Here is a 14395-nt window from a genome sequence, read left to right on the forward strand (position 1 = left end):
AATTACCACCCCATTACAAGGTTGGTGGGCGGTAATTTCCCCTTCCTCCATGGCCCTTCCCCATTCCCATTTTTGCCCCATAGGGCTCAATGGGAATGGGGAAGGCGCGAAGTACGGTGCCACAAATTGCGGCACCGTAATTAGCACCAAGGTCCCTTTGCGGGTCTCTACTTTAACGGCTGGTCTACACCTGCCGTTAATGTCGGGTACCGCAAAGGGACCTCGTAATTAGGCGCTAATAGGTTAACGGCGCTGCAGCCTTTTACGGCGCCGTTAACCCATTAGCGCCTGGGTCGTAATGAGGCCCATAGAATCCAAGCAGTAATGTTAACTGAATGTGTGCAAGGAAGCCCACATAGCTGCTTGGCAAATGTCCAGAACTGAGACCCCTGTGTTGCAGAGCTAAGGTGGCAGCCAACACTCCTGCGACTCTCAGGCACCACCCTACCAGCCAGATGACAGCATTGTGAGATGCAAAGAACGATGTACCTTGACTGGGTTGGTTTAGTCACAGGCCTTCCAACACGGGTAGTAGCATAACCAATGAAAAGATGGCCATCTTTCCTGGCCTCCCTCGTCTGAGAGACACTGAATCTAGTTGATGGAATTGTTTGTCTGCCTTGAAAGAATGAGGTGGAGTAAAAAAGACAGGAAGATTGATCTTTTGAAAGGGATGAAAATCAGAGACCGCTTTTGGTAGGAAATAAGGTCTCACTCTCAATGTTACCTTCTCCTTGAAGAAAATAATGTAGGGAGGTTTAAATGACAACAACTGGAGGTCACTCAGCCATCTAGCGGAAGTGACGGCAAGCAGGGAATATTAAAGGACAGAAATGAAGGGGCTCAAACAGAGCGCCCATCAGAAATGTTACCACTAAATTCAAATCCCCCTCCTGAACAACAAACTGGCATGGGGGAAACTAATTACAAAGATCCCTCTGGAATTGAATGACCATGGGGATTGTGAAAAAGGAGCTCTGCTCTGCGGTTCTCTTGAAAACGAAAATGGCCCGTTCGAGCCAAAGACAGTTGAAAATCCAAAACAGAGGATGTGGAGCAAAGAAAAGGGTCCAGATCCCTCTCCCAGAATAAACACAAATGCGTACACCACCTAAAGGCATAGATGGATTTGGTGGTGCACCTTCCAATATAGAGAAGCACGTCCAGAACGTCCTCTGACAAACCATACTTCTTTTACCTCAACCTTTCAGCAGCCAGGCATGAAGGTCCAGGCTGCAGAGATTCCGGTCCAAGACATGCCCATCTGAGTGGGAGAGGGGTTTCATCCTCTCCTTCAAGCACCAGGGAGGGCAGGTGACCATGTCCAGCAATTCGGGGCCCAATCTGGAGCAACCAAAATCATCCTGGACCCGACCAGGCGCAGCCTCCTGAACGCTAGAGGTTTGACAGGGATGGGTGGGAATGCACAGAGCAGGTTGAATTTCCACTGAGCTGTCGTCATGTGTTCCCCCCAAGGCTCCTTGTCGAGGAACCTACCACGAGCAGAACCCACTGCACTTCCTATTCACACTGGGAGTGAAGAGATCTGCTTGAGGATTACACCATTGGAAGACAATCTCCTCCAGAACTTCCTGGTAGAGCTACCACTCATGTGAGGCCTAAGACTGCCTGCTCAGACCATCTACTAACATGTTTTCCTTGCCAGCCAGATGAGCCGCCGTCAGAGTCACGGCTTTCTCCAGAGCCCAGCAAAATAGTTGCATTGCTTCCCTGAACAGAGGCAAGGAGCCCACTCCACGCTGCTTGTTGAGAAAATGCATGGCAACAGTGGTGCCTGTCAGAAGCAATATCGTCTTGCCTCTCACAGAGGGTAAGAAAGCAATGAAGGCCAGCCTGATTTCTCTCAACTCCAGCAAATTGATGTGTTCCCAACACTCCGACAGGGAACACAAGTCGCTCACTCTGAGATCTTGGCGATATGCACCCAAGTCCTTCAGGCACCCATCCATGACCAGAGTCAGTTTGGGTTGTGGTTGTTGGAGCAACGCCCCACTCAGCAGGTTGACTTTCTGGGACCACCAGTCCATCTTTATGGACAGTCTTTTCTGAGACCTGAAGAAGATCGGATGTCAGTCCCTGAAACTGAGAATGCAGAAGGCCATGAGACACAGTAAACATAGAAAAAACTGAGACAGGAACTCCGTCGTGTGACTGGAAGACATGAACCATCTTGGAGATGTCTGCTAATCTATCCTCGGGCAGGAAGGCCAGGCCCAGGTGAATGCCCAAGACTGCTCTGATGAATCGAAGGGACTGTGACGGCGCAGTTTGACACTTCCTGAAGTTCAGGGAGAAGCCTACGCTGTGCAATAGGCTGCACGTCCGGTACAAGTGTACCGATGCCTGGTCTCTAGAATGAGCTTGGAGAAGCTAGTCATCCAAATAGGGGGACACATGGATGCGCTTGCTTCTGAGGCCAGCCGCGACCACTGGAAGAAGCTTGGTGAAAACTCTGGACGTTGAAGGAAGGCTAAATGGTAGGACCTTGAATTAGTAGGGGATGTTTACCACTTTGAATCTCAGGAACTTCCTGTGGTTCTTGTGGATGGGCACTTGAAAGCATGCATCCTGGAGATCCAGCAATACCAGTCAATCCTGCAGGTCCATGGCCTGAAGAATCTGGGCTAGAGTGATAATCTTGAACTTGGCCTTGCACAAGTACAAGTTCAGCACCCTGAGATACTGGATGGGACGTATTTATTTTAATTTGGTTTATTTTAACATTTGTATAGTGCGCTTAACCCTTGGGCGTCTAGGCGCTTACATCTTAGTAAGTTACAGACAGTTAGCAAGAAAAGTGCTGCTAGTGAGGACAGCAGAAAATGTTAGTCAGATTGCAGGGGGGTGCTAGTGAAATAGTAGTCTCAGTCCTTTTTTCAGCATGAGAAAATAGGTGGAAAATGAACCTGTGCACCGCCTCTAGCAGAGTACTGGGTCTATGGTCCCTTTTGACAGAGGATGACAGACTTCCTCCCAACAGCAGAGGGTCCGGAGACAAGTATTGGTTGTCTGGTGAGCGGTCCGATGGTGATGAGCCAGGGTTTGAAGACAGCATCCTTGGTGAACAACCTGAAAGGACCAGGCATCGGAGGTGGTAAGCATCCATTTTTTGCCAAAAAGGGATATACTGCCTCATACAGAGTCCAATCCAAAGAGGCTTAGCACATGGCCTAGTGAAGGGCATAGTGGAGTTGGAAATGCCTCCTCTGGGTGCACCCCGACTTTTACCTGAAGGGGCTTCTCCTCGTCCTCTGTGGGCACAGTAGGTGAAGTAGCACAAACCTGTGCCTCTGCCCGCAGGACTCACAGGTTGTTGCTGCCAAAAAGCTAGACACAGCGATTCTGCATTCTCCTTTGAAGCATGGAATTCCTGGTGGGGCATCAGTTTAAGTCCGGAATAGGTTGTTGCCATCAAAGGACATGTCCAGATGTTTTTCCTGGACATCTGGGGCAAACTCTAAAGTACAAAGATAAGAGTGTTACCTCAAGACCGTGCTGGTAGCCATCGCACTGGCCATGCAGTCTGCAGTATACAGGCCTTACTGGAGGATTTTGAAAGAGGCATTATTGCCATTCTTCACCAGGGCCTCAAATCCTTCTCTCGTGTCACCCTCAGGGATGTGTTTCACAGACCTTCGTGATGACTGACCAATGACGGAAAGAAAACGTAGCTGGGGCACATGCTTCATTCACACATCGCAGGCATCCAGTTGCTTGCTCTCCCTGTCACGGGACAAGGATAGGAAAGAGGTCATCTTCAGGTTTGCCGTGGCAGCCTGAACCACAAAGCATTCTACTGATGCATGGGCAGACTGAAAGAGAGGGTCAGAGGGAGCCAGTCTATGCTTCTGAGCAATCTCCCAGTCAACAGCCAGCACCACCTGTTCCAACCACAGCTCCAGAACTGAGCTTCAACCACCTGATTGAAAGGCAGCAGTGTCTTCCTTTTTGGTCCCTCACCCAGAATGTCTGTGAGCTCATACTGGATCTTGGATCTACCACCTTAGCAATCGGATGTTGAAAAGCTGCCTGTGGCTTACACGTGTAGGAAGAGGGAGCATGTCCGATTCTGGTGAGGAGTCCAGGCCACTTGGAACCTACACGTTGGGCGCAAGATCCACCAAGTCCCATTGTTCCCCACAGAACTCCACTGGGAAGTCTCTAACTTTGTGAGGTTGGAGGTGATCCCCTTCTTCATCATAAATGTCCCGAAGGTGAGGCATGCCTGCACCTCGTCGAAGCGGGCAATAATCCCAAGGAATTCTGGCACCATGCAGTACTGGTGACCCCGGAGAGGGGAAAGTCGAGGCTGGAGGACCGACATCTGTAAGTGGAGTGTTGCGACCACGAGACAGGCTCTTATCCATCTGTCATGCGATCGAGCCCGAAGGCTGTGTTACAAATCTGTGTCTCTACTGACTTGCCTGAGCACGTTGAACTGAGAAAGCGCCAGTGGCACCAAAGCTAAAGCTGTTGGCGCTAGGCCCTTGGCAAATATTTCTAGAGTCTTAAGCCTGAACGCCTCGCTTTCCTCGCGGCAGTGGAGGGGGTGCGAAAAGGTACACGTGGAGCCTCCTCCGTCTGGGATTTCTTAGAGTAGCGGCGACTCTTCTTCTTCTTTGATGAAAAAGAATAGTACCTTGAAGAACCAACTGGTGACCAACAATTCTTCTGGTGCTGCTTCTTGTACTTGTCCTGGCAGGCAGGGGACATTTCTTCTGTTCATCGATCTGTGCCGGCTGCCACAAATGGGTCAGTTTATCACCCTTCTCCTTGTGGAGGAAGGTGAACAGTTTTGCCTCTCTTTTTCGAATTGACTTGGGGTGCATTGACTGACACGCAATACAGTCCTACATTTTGTGTCCCTCACTGAGGAGAGTATAGACAGATGTGGCGGGGACCTGAAATGGACATTTGACGCCTGCAGTCGACGCAACGCAGGTTTGAACTAAGAGGACTTTGTCCGTTTCGGCGTATTGTTCAAGAAATGAAAAACGAGAACACTTAAAAAGAATCAGTGTTCCCACAGCGAGCAGTGTGCAGAAAAAAGGAACTGAGGTCACAGGGTACGGCATCTGTATATACACTAGCCCAGATGTCATATCTGGTGTGGGATGTGTAGAGGTATTGGGCGGAGCCACGCTGCACACCGTGGTGAAAAGAAAAGGTTCAGAAGAGCAGCTGTGCTTGGAGATAGCAAAGATGAGGAATCCATGGGAGGAAGGAATCCATTAGAATTTGAGGACACATTGCTATAGCGAAACTATTGAAGCAGTAACTGCAGTGGCCAATGGAAAGCAATTACAGATGGACAGGCGGTTTGGAGCGGAAACAGCTATGCACAATGAGTTACTGTGGTGTATGTTGTTTTAAGAGGTTGAAAGTCGGTGAAGAGATGACTAATGGCTACATGTGGCTTTGCAGTGAACTGGGATAAAGTTTTTTTTTTTTTATTTTTTTTAAACTTTTATTTTTGGCGGCAGAGGTAGCATGGTACACACATCAAGGCAACAATCACAATTTAGACAGTATAAGGTGAAGCAATACATGAAGCATAGTACATTGGTGGTAATAGCGTCAGACAACAGAAATAAGGGAATCATGTAGGTATGGGTTCATGTAGTAAGGATGGTCACTGAAGGAGTGGGGGACGAAACAGAGCTGGAGGTGCCCTCCCCTTGACAGTTCAGGTATGAGTTGAACTCCGTCCAGATGTTTCTGGGGCGAGAGGTGGCAGGGAGCATAGATATAAATTCCTCCTCACAGTTGCGCGACCAAGTTAGCATGTGAAGCCATTTCTGGTGGGTCGGGGGGAAGGGACTTTTCCAGCTCTGAAGAATGCATTTCTTGGCTATCATACAACCAATATTAAGGAATCTAGCCGAGCCCCTGGTGTCATCTGTTTTCCAGGCACCAAATAGGACAGCCAGCGGGTCGGGGTCAATTACAGTGTCAGTGATGGCCATGAGTGTTTCTAGAATACTTTCCCAAAATCTAAGCAATTTGTCACAGGACCAGACAAGTGTAAGTGATCAGCCTCTATAGCCCCGCAGCGGGGGCAGGGGTGCACCGCAGCCCGGGCGAATCTCGAGGTCCTGTGCGGAGTGTAGTACAGTCTATTTAGGAGTTTGTACTGCATGGCGCGGAAACGGAAATTGAGGGAGACTTTTTGGGTGTGTAGGCACATAGCCCACCAGGTCCCGTCTGATATCTCCAGGCCTAGTTCGCCGGCCCATTCAACTCGTGCCTTGAGGGTGGGTGTAGGGGTAGTGGCCTGAAGAATCTTGTAAAGTGCTGAGACTATTCCACGGGCACCACCAGAGTTAGCGATGTATGCAATGGCCGAGTTGTCAGGGGGCTCTTCAGGAAATGAGGGCCATTTGGTACGGAACGCAGCCCTTAATCTAAAGTATTGAAGGGTCTCCAAGGCGGACCCTGTGTGGCCCGATTTCCAAGTTTGGGGGTCAATAAACCTGCCATTGGGGTAGAAGTCCGTCAGTGCCCGGTATCCCAGCTCCCCCCAGTGTCGAGCCAATGACGCATCATGAGTGGGTTCTAGGCCGGGAAAGTCCCAAACAGGAAGCCATTTGTAGTACGGGGAAGCCTCCGGTGTCTGAAACAGAAGGCGAGCCCAGGCTAATAGGGTCGTGTTGAGTGGGTCAATGGGAGAGTCGGGTGTGTATTGCCGATTTAGTATGATGGACATTAGGTCAGTGCCAGTCGCCGCCAGCCGTTCCAGTTTGACATGGGGACGCACTGGGGTACCGGGGTACCAGTGAGTGGCAAACTGTGCCTGGGCCGCGTACCAGTAGAGTGATAGCTCCGGAGCCGTGAGTCCCCCTAGTCTATATGGGAGTGTCATGTCCGTCCACTTTTTGCGCACTGCGCCAGAGTGCCAGAGGAACTGTGCACAAATTGTGTGTAGTCTAGCAAAGTAGCCCTTCCCGGGCCACACAGGTATATTGCCAAAAGTGTAAAGAAGTTTAGGGAGAAGGATCATTTTAATAAGGGAAAGCCGACCCGCGATGGATAACGGAAGGGCGCGCCACCGTTGGACTTTAGTCTCGACTATCTGTGCTACCGCAGAGTAATTATCAGCAAGGAGGGTGGATTTAGTTAAGGATATTTGCACACCCAGATATCTAACGCCCTTCGGTGACCAACGGAGGGGGTATTCAGTGGTGGGTTGTTGGGTGGATTGAGTGAGCGGAAAGATCTCAGATTTTGAATAGTTGATGGTGAAGCCGGAGTGGGTGCCAATACGGGTGATATCTCTCAATATTGGGTCGAGATGTAACGTGGGGTCTCGGATGTATAGCAAAACATCATCCGCATATAGAGATATAATCTCGGGGCTGTCTTTCAGTCTTATCCCCTTGCGGGCATGATGAGCACGGACATAGTCCGCCATCGGTTCAATTGCTAGAACGAACAGTATTGGGGAAAAGGGGCAACCCTGTCGGGTACCCCTAAAGAGTGTGAAAAGGTCGGACGTCAACGCATTGGTCCTCACCCTCGCCACGGGAGAGGTGTATAGTAATTTAATGAACCTGATCATGTTTGGGCCGATGCCCATAGTCTCCAGAACAAGCCATGTGTATTTCCAGGAGACCATGTCGAAGGCCTTCTGGGCGTCCAGTGTGACCGCCACCGCTTGCGTATTCTGATCGATGCGGGACATCACATTAAAGAGTCTCCTAATATTATGGGAGGTAGACCTACCAGGTACAAAGCCGGCCTGATCTTCATGGACCAAATACGTCATAATGGGCAAAAAACGATTCGCAATGATTTTCGCAAAGATCTTCGTGTCTATATTCATAAGGGAGAGGGGTCGGTAGGACCCACACTCATCCTCCGGTTTACCGGGCTTGAGCAGCACAGTGATAGCTGCCTCGCGCATGGAGGGAGGGAGGATAGATAATCGGAGCGATTCATTCCAGACCTCAAGAAGCCTGGGGGCTACTATGGCGACGTGTTCTTGGTAGAAGGCGGCAGTTAGGCCGTCAGGTCCCGGGGCTTTGCCTTTGGGCAAGTCGGAAATGGCTGTCACTATCTCATCAAGTGTAATAGGGGAGTCTAACCCGTCCCGAGTAGTGGAGGAAATCTCTGTGGTGGGGATCTGGTTGAGAAGTTCTCGCATATATTGTTCAGTGTGTTCAGCGGGTTGGGAGTAGAGGGACCTATAGAAATCAGTGAATGTGTCCAGGATTTGTTGGTCAGCCCATTGAGCATTGCCCAGATTGTCTTTAATGGAGGTGATTTGCTTTCGGCCAGATTCCCATTTAATCAGTGACGCCAACGTTCTCCCGGGCCTGTCCCCCTCCCCATATTTCCTGGCTGCTTGAGGGCGGCCAAGGTATTGTATTTCGCTGACGGCAAGCGTGTTGAACACCCGGAGTTCATCGGAGACTTGGGTAAGCGTGACAGGGTCAGCCCTGGTGGCACACTGCAGTTCCAGCTGTTTCAGTTTGGCTTCAGATCGACCCAGTGCGGTTCTGATCGTTTTCAGCACTCCAGCCTCACGGGAGATGGACATACCCCTAATATACACTTTGAAGGCGTCCCATCTGACTGCAGCCGAGGTATCTCGGAGAGTGTTGTGTTCAAAGAAGGACTGGATATCAGCAAGTATTTCAGCCTTAAACACCACGTCCCTAAGGGCATCCGATTTGAAACGCCAGGTGCTAAATGTCGGGGCAGGCACACCCAGCCTCACCGAGAGTGTAATAGGGGAATGATCAGACAGTGTGCGGGGTAGGATCTGGGAGTCCACCACTCCACCCATGATTCCCCTTGACACAAGAAATAGGTCTATCCTGGAGGAGCTATCATGCACTGATGAGTAGTAAGTGTAGTCCCTAGATTGGGGGTGTAGCGATCTCCAGGCGTCACAGATGTCTAGGTTCTTGGTGTGGGAGTTCAGTCTGCGTGCGGCACTAGACAGGGGACGGGGGGCAGCACCAGTTCTGTCCAGGACCGTATCCAGAATAAGATTCAAATCCCCACCCCAGAGGATCGGTATACCCACATATCCCAACAGGATGGAGGCAATAGTATCGAAAAATCCAGGAGAGTCCACATTGGGGCAATAGGTGTTGACAAGTAAATATTCTCTGTTAACTAGAGTGCAGTGCAGTATAACATAGCGTCCCTCAGGGTCAATGTAACTTTTGTGCAGTGTAAACTTAATGGACTTATGAATCATAGTTAGAGCCCCCCTGGATTGAGTGGAATAGGAGGTGAAGAATCTTGCCGGCCCCCAGGTCGGAGCCATGGATCTAGGGATGTGGCCATCGGAGTGGGTCTCCTGTAGGAACACTACTCTACACCCATGCCTGTTGGCATAGGCCATTATTTTACGGGCCTTAGTATGGTTACTTAACCCCCGGACATTCCATGACATTATGACGGTAGACATTGCGGTGACGGATATTCCATTACATGACATATATTCTCAATGGACATCACGGACCCACCAATAGTGCGTTCATCAAAATTCGGAATCAATCTTGCAGTCGTGGCCTTTTAGTGCGCGCCTCATGCAACCTCGTGTGCCTTTTGTAAATAACACCCCGTTCCCTCCCCCCACCCTCACCACCAACCCAAGTTTAGCAGTGTGAACCCAACCCATCCCAACCAGTGCACAGTCGGGTCGACCCCAACATGATCCAATCTGTGCAAGAGCCCAACAGGGGCTAACCCAAAACAAAAAATTATGTAGAACAGTGCAATCGCAGTGGGGTACGCCATTGCCGTGTGCCAGCGTGCTTGGAACCAAAGGAATTCGAGAGAAAACAAGCAGTGTGTGCGGTTTGGTAATGTAGGATGCTGCAACTATAGGTGGCCGTGTCGAGTCTGCATGCGAATCCAAGAAGCATGCCACTCAGCAATAATTGGAAGTCAACATGGGCAGAATGAGTAGTTCAGCATATTAACTTACAGGAGCTTATTTGAGAAAGTAGGTGCAGCGAGTGTAGCCCAGAACATGTGAAAAACATAAACGTAACAGCAGAATAGTTGTGAAAAAGGCTAATGTGCAGTGGAACCATCTAAAGCGCCCGACCAGAGGCCGATCAACAAGGGCAGGCCACAAGCAAAATCTAGACATTCCCCATCATGTCAGCGGGCGGAAGAGGGGGAATATGTGCTTCTATGAATTTCACTGCTTCCGAGGGCACGGTGAAGAAGTAAAGTTTATTGTTAAATGTGAACTTTAGACGCGCAGGAAATAGGATGGCATAGGGAACACTTCTTTCCCTGAGCAGCTTTTTAACGCCAATGAATTGGCGACGCTCCTGCTGAACTCCGATCGAGAAATCAGGGAAAATTCGAATCACTTGTGAGTCCAATCTGAGCTCGCCTTTTTCACGTGCAAGGCGGAGGATCTGGTCACGGTCTCTGAAGCTCAGAATTTTCGCAATAATGGGCCTCGGGAAGTCCCCAGGCTTGGGGCGCGGAGCCAGTGCTCTATGAGCCCTTTCAACAGTGAAGAAGGGGGACAAATCAGGATTGTCTAAAAGTTCCTTCAAGAGGATCTCAACAGCCAGTTCAAGTCGACCCTTCAGTGCATTTTCCGGGACACCAATAATGCGTATATTGTTCCTACGAGATCTGGATTCGAGGTCATCACATTTGGCCTTTACCGACTTCATGTCTGCGACAAGGGTAGATACCGTACTCTGCAGTGTGACTATATTGTCCTCATTAGAGCTGATCCTGTGTTCAGTTTCGGTGATTCGCACCCCCTGTTGATCTAGTTTAGCCTTCAGGGACGCCACATTTGCATTAATGTCGTCCAGTTTTTCATGAAAGGCTGCAAAATTTCTAGCCATTGACTCCATCATGATCGTCAGGTCTGCAGGGGGCCCTTCCGCAGGGGGTGGTGATTCGTCCTGGACGCATGATGCATGGGGCGATTCAGACCTCGGGGTGGCTTTTGCGAATTTGTCCATGGCCCCGGTCTTGCTGGTGTTTCTGGACCTGCTGGACATCGTGTGGCGCGAAGCCTGAGAGCTCAAGTGCCGTGGTAGGACTAGTGTGGGTGCAGTAGCTCCGCGCGGTCACAGGGACGTGGTGGAGGCCGCTATCTTGTCGGCGGGCAGAGCTATCGGGGGAGGGTCACCCCGAGCCGGGATTGACCAGGCAGTTGGCTCCTGTGGGTCTCAGGAGGTGTAGTGGGCATACGCCGGGCTGCGGGGCCCAGTCCTAGCGAGGAAACGGGGGCCAGCAGCCGGGTCGGGCCAGGGAATCGCAACTCCTCACGTCATGAGCGGCCGCCCGGCTGCGCGCAGGAACAGGATGGCGGAGTCCCAGCGAGACCACGCAGGGCCCCCGCGGCCGTCACACGCGGCCGACGACCCAGCTCCAGCGACGTCCAGCGAGGCCTCCGGGCTGCCGGGTGATATCCTCCAGGTGGGCCGCGGCGCCCCAGCGGCCGCGGCGTAGAGCGAGGCGAGGCAGAGGCACTGCAAGAGCGTAAGGCAGCGGGCAGGGAGATCCAGGCAGCAGGCGCCGGTACCCCACGTCGGATCAGCGCGGCCGGCGCGGGTCACACATACAGCCCCCTCGCATCAGCCCAGTGCAGCCGGCCGCGGCGGTCCTGATAGAGGGCCAGTCAGGCAAACGAGCCGCGGAGCCGCCAGTAACAGCAGGGTATCACGGCGCCGCCACACACCCCGCCCGTCGGAAGTGCGAGGGCCCAGAGCGGCCCAGCGCGGAGGGCAGAGCCCGCGGCTGAATCCAGAGTCAGAAGGTCCGAATCAGGGCCAAATTTCACAGGCAGGTGGCTCAGGGTATCAGCAGGGTGGGAGCCAGGTCTCAGATCGGGGGAGAACAGCAAACCGCAGATGGAGCCAGATTCGTAGCAGCGGCACACGGAGCTGAAAGGCTAGGCAGCCATTTTGTCGGCTGCTCAACAGCGCCCCCGAACTGGGATAAAGTTGTGCTATTCTTGCATGAATGCTGACAAACTGTAATGCTTCTTTCACACTCAAGCGTTGTGTTCTCTTAATGACACATCACTACTTCTTTGAGCATTCCAGAGTTGTCAGTAGTGAGATTGTATGAGTGAATCATTTGATTACAATATTCTTTGTCTGAAGGCCCCTAGATGACATGCTCCTTACCGCTACCCATTCGGCGCTGGCAGTGGCCGCTCTCTGGGTGATATTCTTCATGGTCACTGATGCACAAGCAGAGGAAGGATCCTTCCACATTCTCACACAATGCTGTGCCGCACACTGCCACCATCAGCTCACACTCGTTTATGTCTGCAACACAAAGTAGATAATCAGACAAGTGGGATACCTCCTATTTTAAACAAAGAGATGACATCCTGCAAATTACAGGAAGGAAATGCTAATTCCTTGAAATCCTAGTCTCCATCATGCGCATCTTCATAACAAATGTTTTACTCTTTATTTAACATTTTAAAGAACAAGATCCAATACAATAATCAAAATACCTTAATAAATTGTACAAATCGCAAAACTCATAAAAACAGCAGAACCGAAGACAAAGAATGTCGAACATTATAATTTTCAAACTCTTCAATAGCTATAACCAATAGGCAGGATCTCAGATCACTTTCATTAAAAGAACATTATATACATGCTCTGTCCCCAGTTACAAACTAATGGCAGGATCTGAATGTCTGCTGTCATGGGGCCGCATTTATTTTCAGGCACAATGGTGTCTTAAAGGGGCATACACCACATCATATATATCCATTTATATATTTATTTTAACTAATTTACATAGGAACATTTGTCCATGAATGTTCAGAATATTTGGCATGCATCCGGCCACATACAAACACTCAAACCAAACTTGGTGCACTTTCATGGATGAATTAATGTAGAAGCAGAATGTTGAAAAATAGGTGGGTTTGCATTAGGTTTATCTTATACACTCAAAATGCATCTCAAAATGGTACACTTTCAGTTTCGACATTTTCATATATGTTCAGTAAGAACAGAGTATAAAATAATATGCGTGCTTTCAAATGACGTATGCAAACACGCGCATGCGCACACACCTGTTTACAGGCACTGACAATTCTAAGTTTGTAACAGACAAACAAAATGAGCATTTGCAATCCACACGCATAACAGACAAACACAACTAACATGCACGTTTTCTGGTGACGCATTCGGACCTCTCAACGTTTCTCATTCCGAACAGGAATACATCAACTAGACCTGATTTTGTTCTTTACATTCTGGAACTTGTAGTTTTATTTTTACCATTTTAAATAAAGAACTGCACATTTTGGATTTCAGTAAAAAAAAAAAGGATTGAATAATCTACGGCATAGAAATTGGGTGGACAAAAGGCGGCGTACAGGAGTGTGCCCGCCTTTTGCCCTCCCCGTTTACCCTCCACCATGCAAATGAAATAAACGCTGACAAAAGGATCCGTATGAAGTGCGCCTGCTTTTTGCTGGTGCAAAAGGCGTGTGGACTCCATACGGATCCCCAGCATGTCCGCCAGCATGAAATTGCAGGAGAATTTGTATGGCCGAGAGGAAGGGAACGGCAGAAACGCAAGTTGCGTTTCGTGTCTCCACTCAGCCATATAAATGCAGGAAAATAGGGTGTAGCGCGAGAGAAATGCACACAGGTTTTTACGATCTTGACGCATTTTGCTTAGGCTGCGCTAGGCCGAAAACGAGCCCCTCAGAGTCTTCTGTTCACTACTCAGCCTCTGAAATATTAGCCTAGCAAGTCTGTAAATCGTGCTCCCCAATCAACTACTGAGAAATATGCATGGCCGAGAGTCATACGCCTTTTTATCTACTGAAAACAAATATGCAAGTAGCAAAGCCATGAGTCACACAACACCATCTCCCAATACAAAAAGTTGTGCAGTAAGTTTGTAAGTCAACCACTGCAATGCCCCAAACAAGACTATGGGCCTCATTACGACCCAGGCGTTAAGGGGTTAACGTCGCCGTAAAAGGTTGTGACGCCGTTAACCCTTTAACGCCTTACTACAAGGTCCCTTTGCGGCTCCCGACCTTAACGGCTGGTCTGTACCAGCCGTTAAGGTAGGGACCCGCAAAGGGACCTTGAAGGTAATTACTATACAGCAATTTGCGGTACTGTAATTACCGCCTTCCCCATTCCCATTGAGCCCGATGGGGCAAAAATGGGAATGGGGAAGGGCCAATGGTAAATCGGGAATTATCGCTCCGCCAACCTTGGAATGGGGTGGTAATTCCTCATTTCACCATGGCGGATTCGGTGAGTTACCGGTGTTAACCATGGCGCTAATAGCGCCATTGGTTAACGCCAGGGTCGTAATGCGGCCCTATAAGTTATGCACACCTATTAACTCAATAGAAATACGATTACAGCAAGGGAATAAGTCA

The 14395-nt window shown here is 49.9% G+C and overlaps 1 protein-coding gene across 4 annotated transcripts in view; it reads right to left on the minus strand.

Moving 5' to 3' along the window:
* LTBP2 (latent transforming growth factor beta binding protein 2) overlaps nt 1-14395 on the minus strand; it is a 1918131-nt gene that overhangs the window by 177889 nt on the left and 1725847 nt on the right. For all 4 annotated transcript variants that reach the window (XM_069637635.1, XM_069637634.1, XM_069637633.1 and 1 more), the window contains one exon: nt 12150-12293. In XM_069637635.1, coding sequence (XP_069493736.1) covers nt 12150-12293 — 144 coding nt within the window. The remainder of the gene's footprint in view (nt 1-12149; nt 12294-14395) is intronic.

Source organism: Ambystoma mexicanum, chromosome 14 (genome assembly GCF_040938575.1).
Source record: "Ambystoma mexicanum isolate Mex_15411 chromosome 14, UKY_AmexF1_1, whole genome shotgun sequence".
NCBI lineage: Eukaryota > Metazoa > Chordata > Amphibia > Caudata > Ambystomatidae > Ambystoma > Ambystoma mexicanum.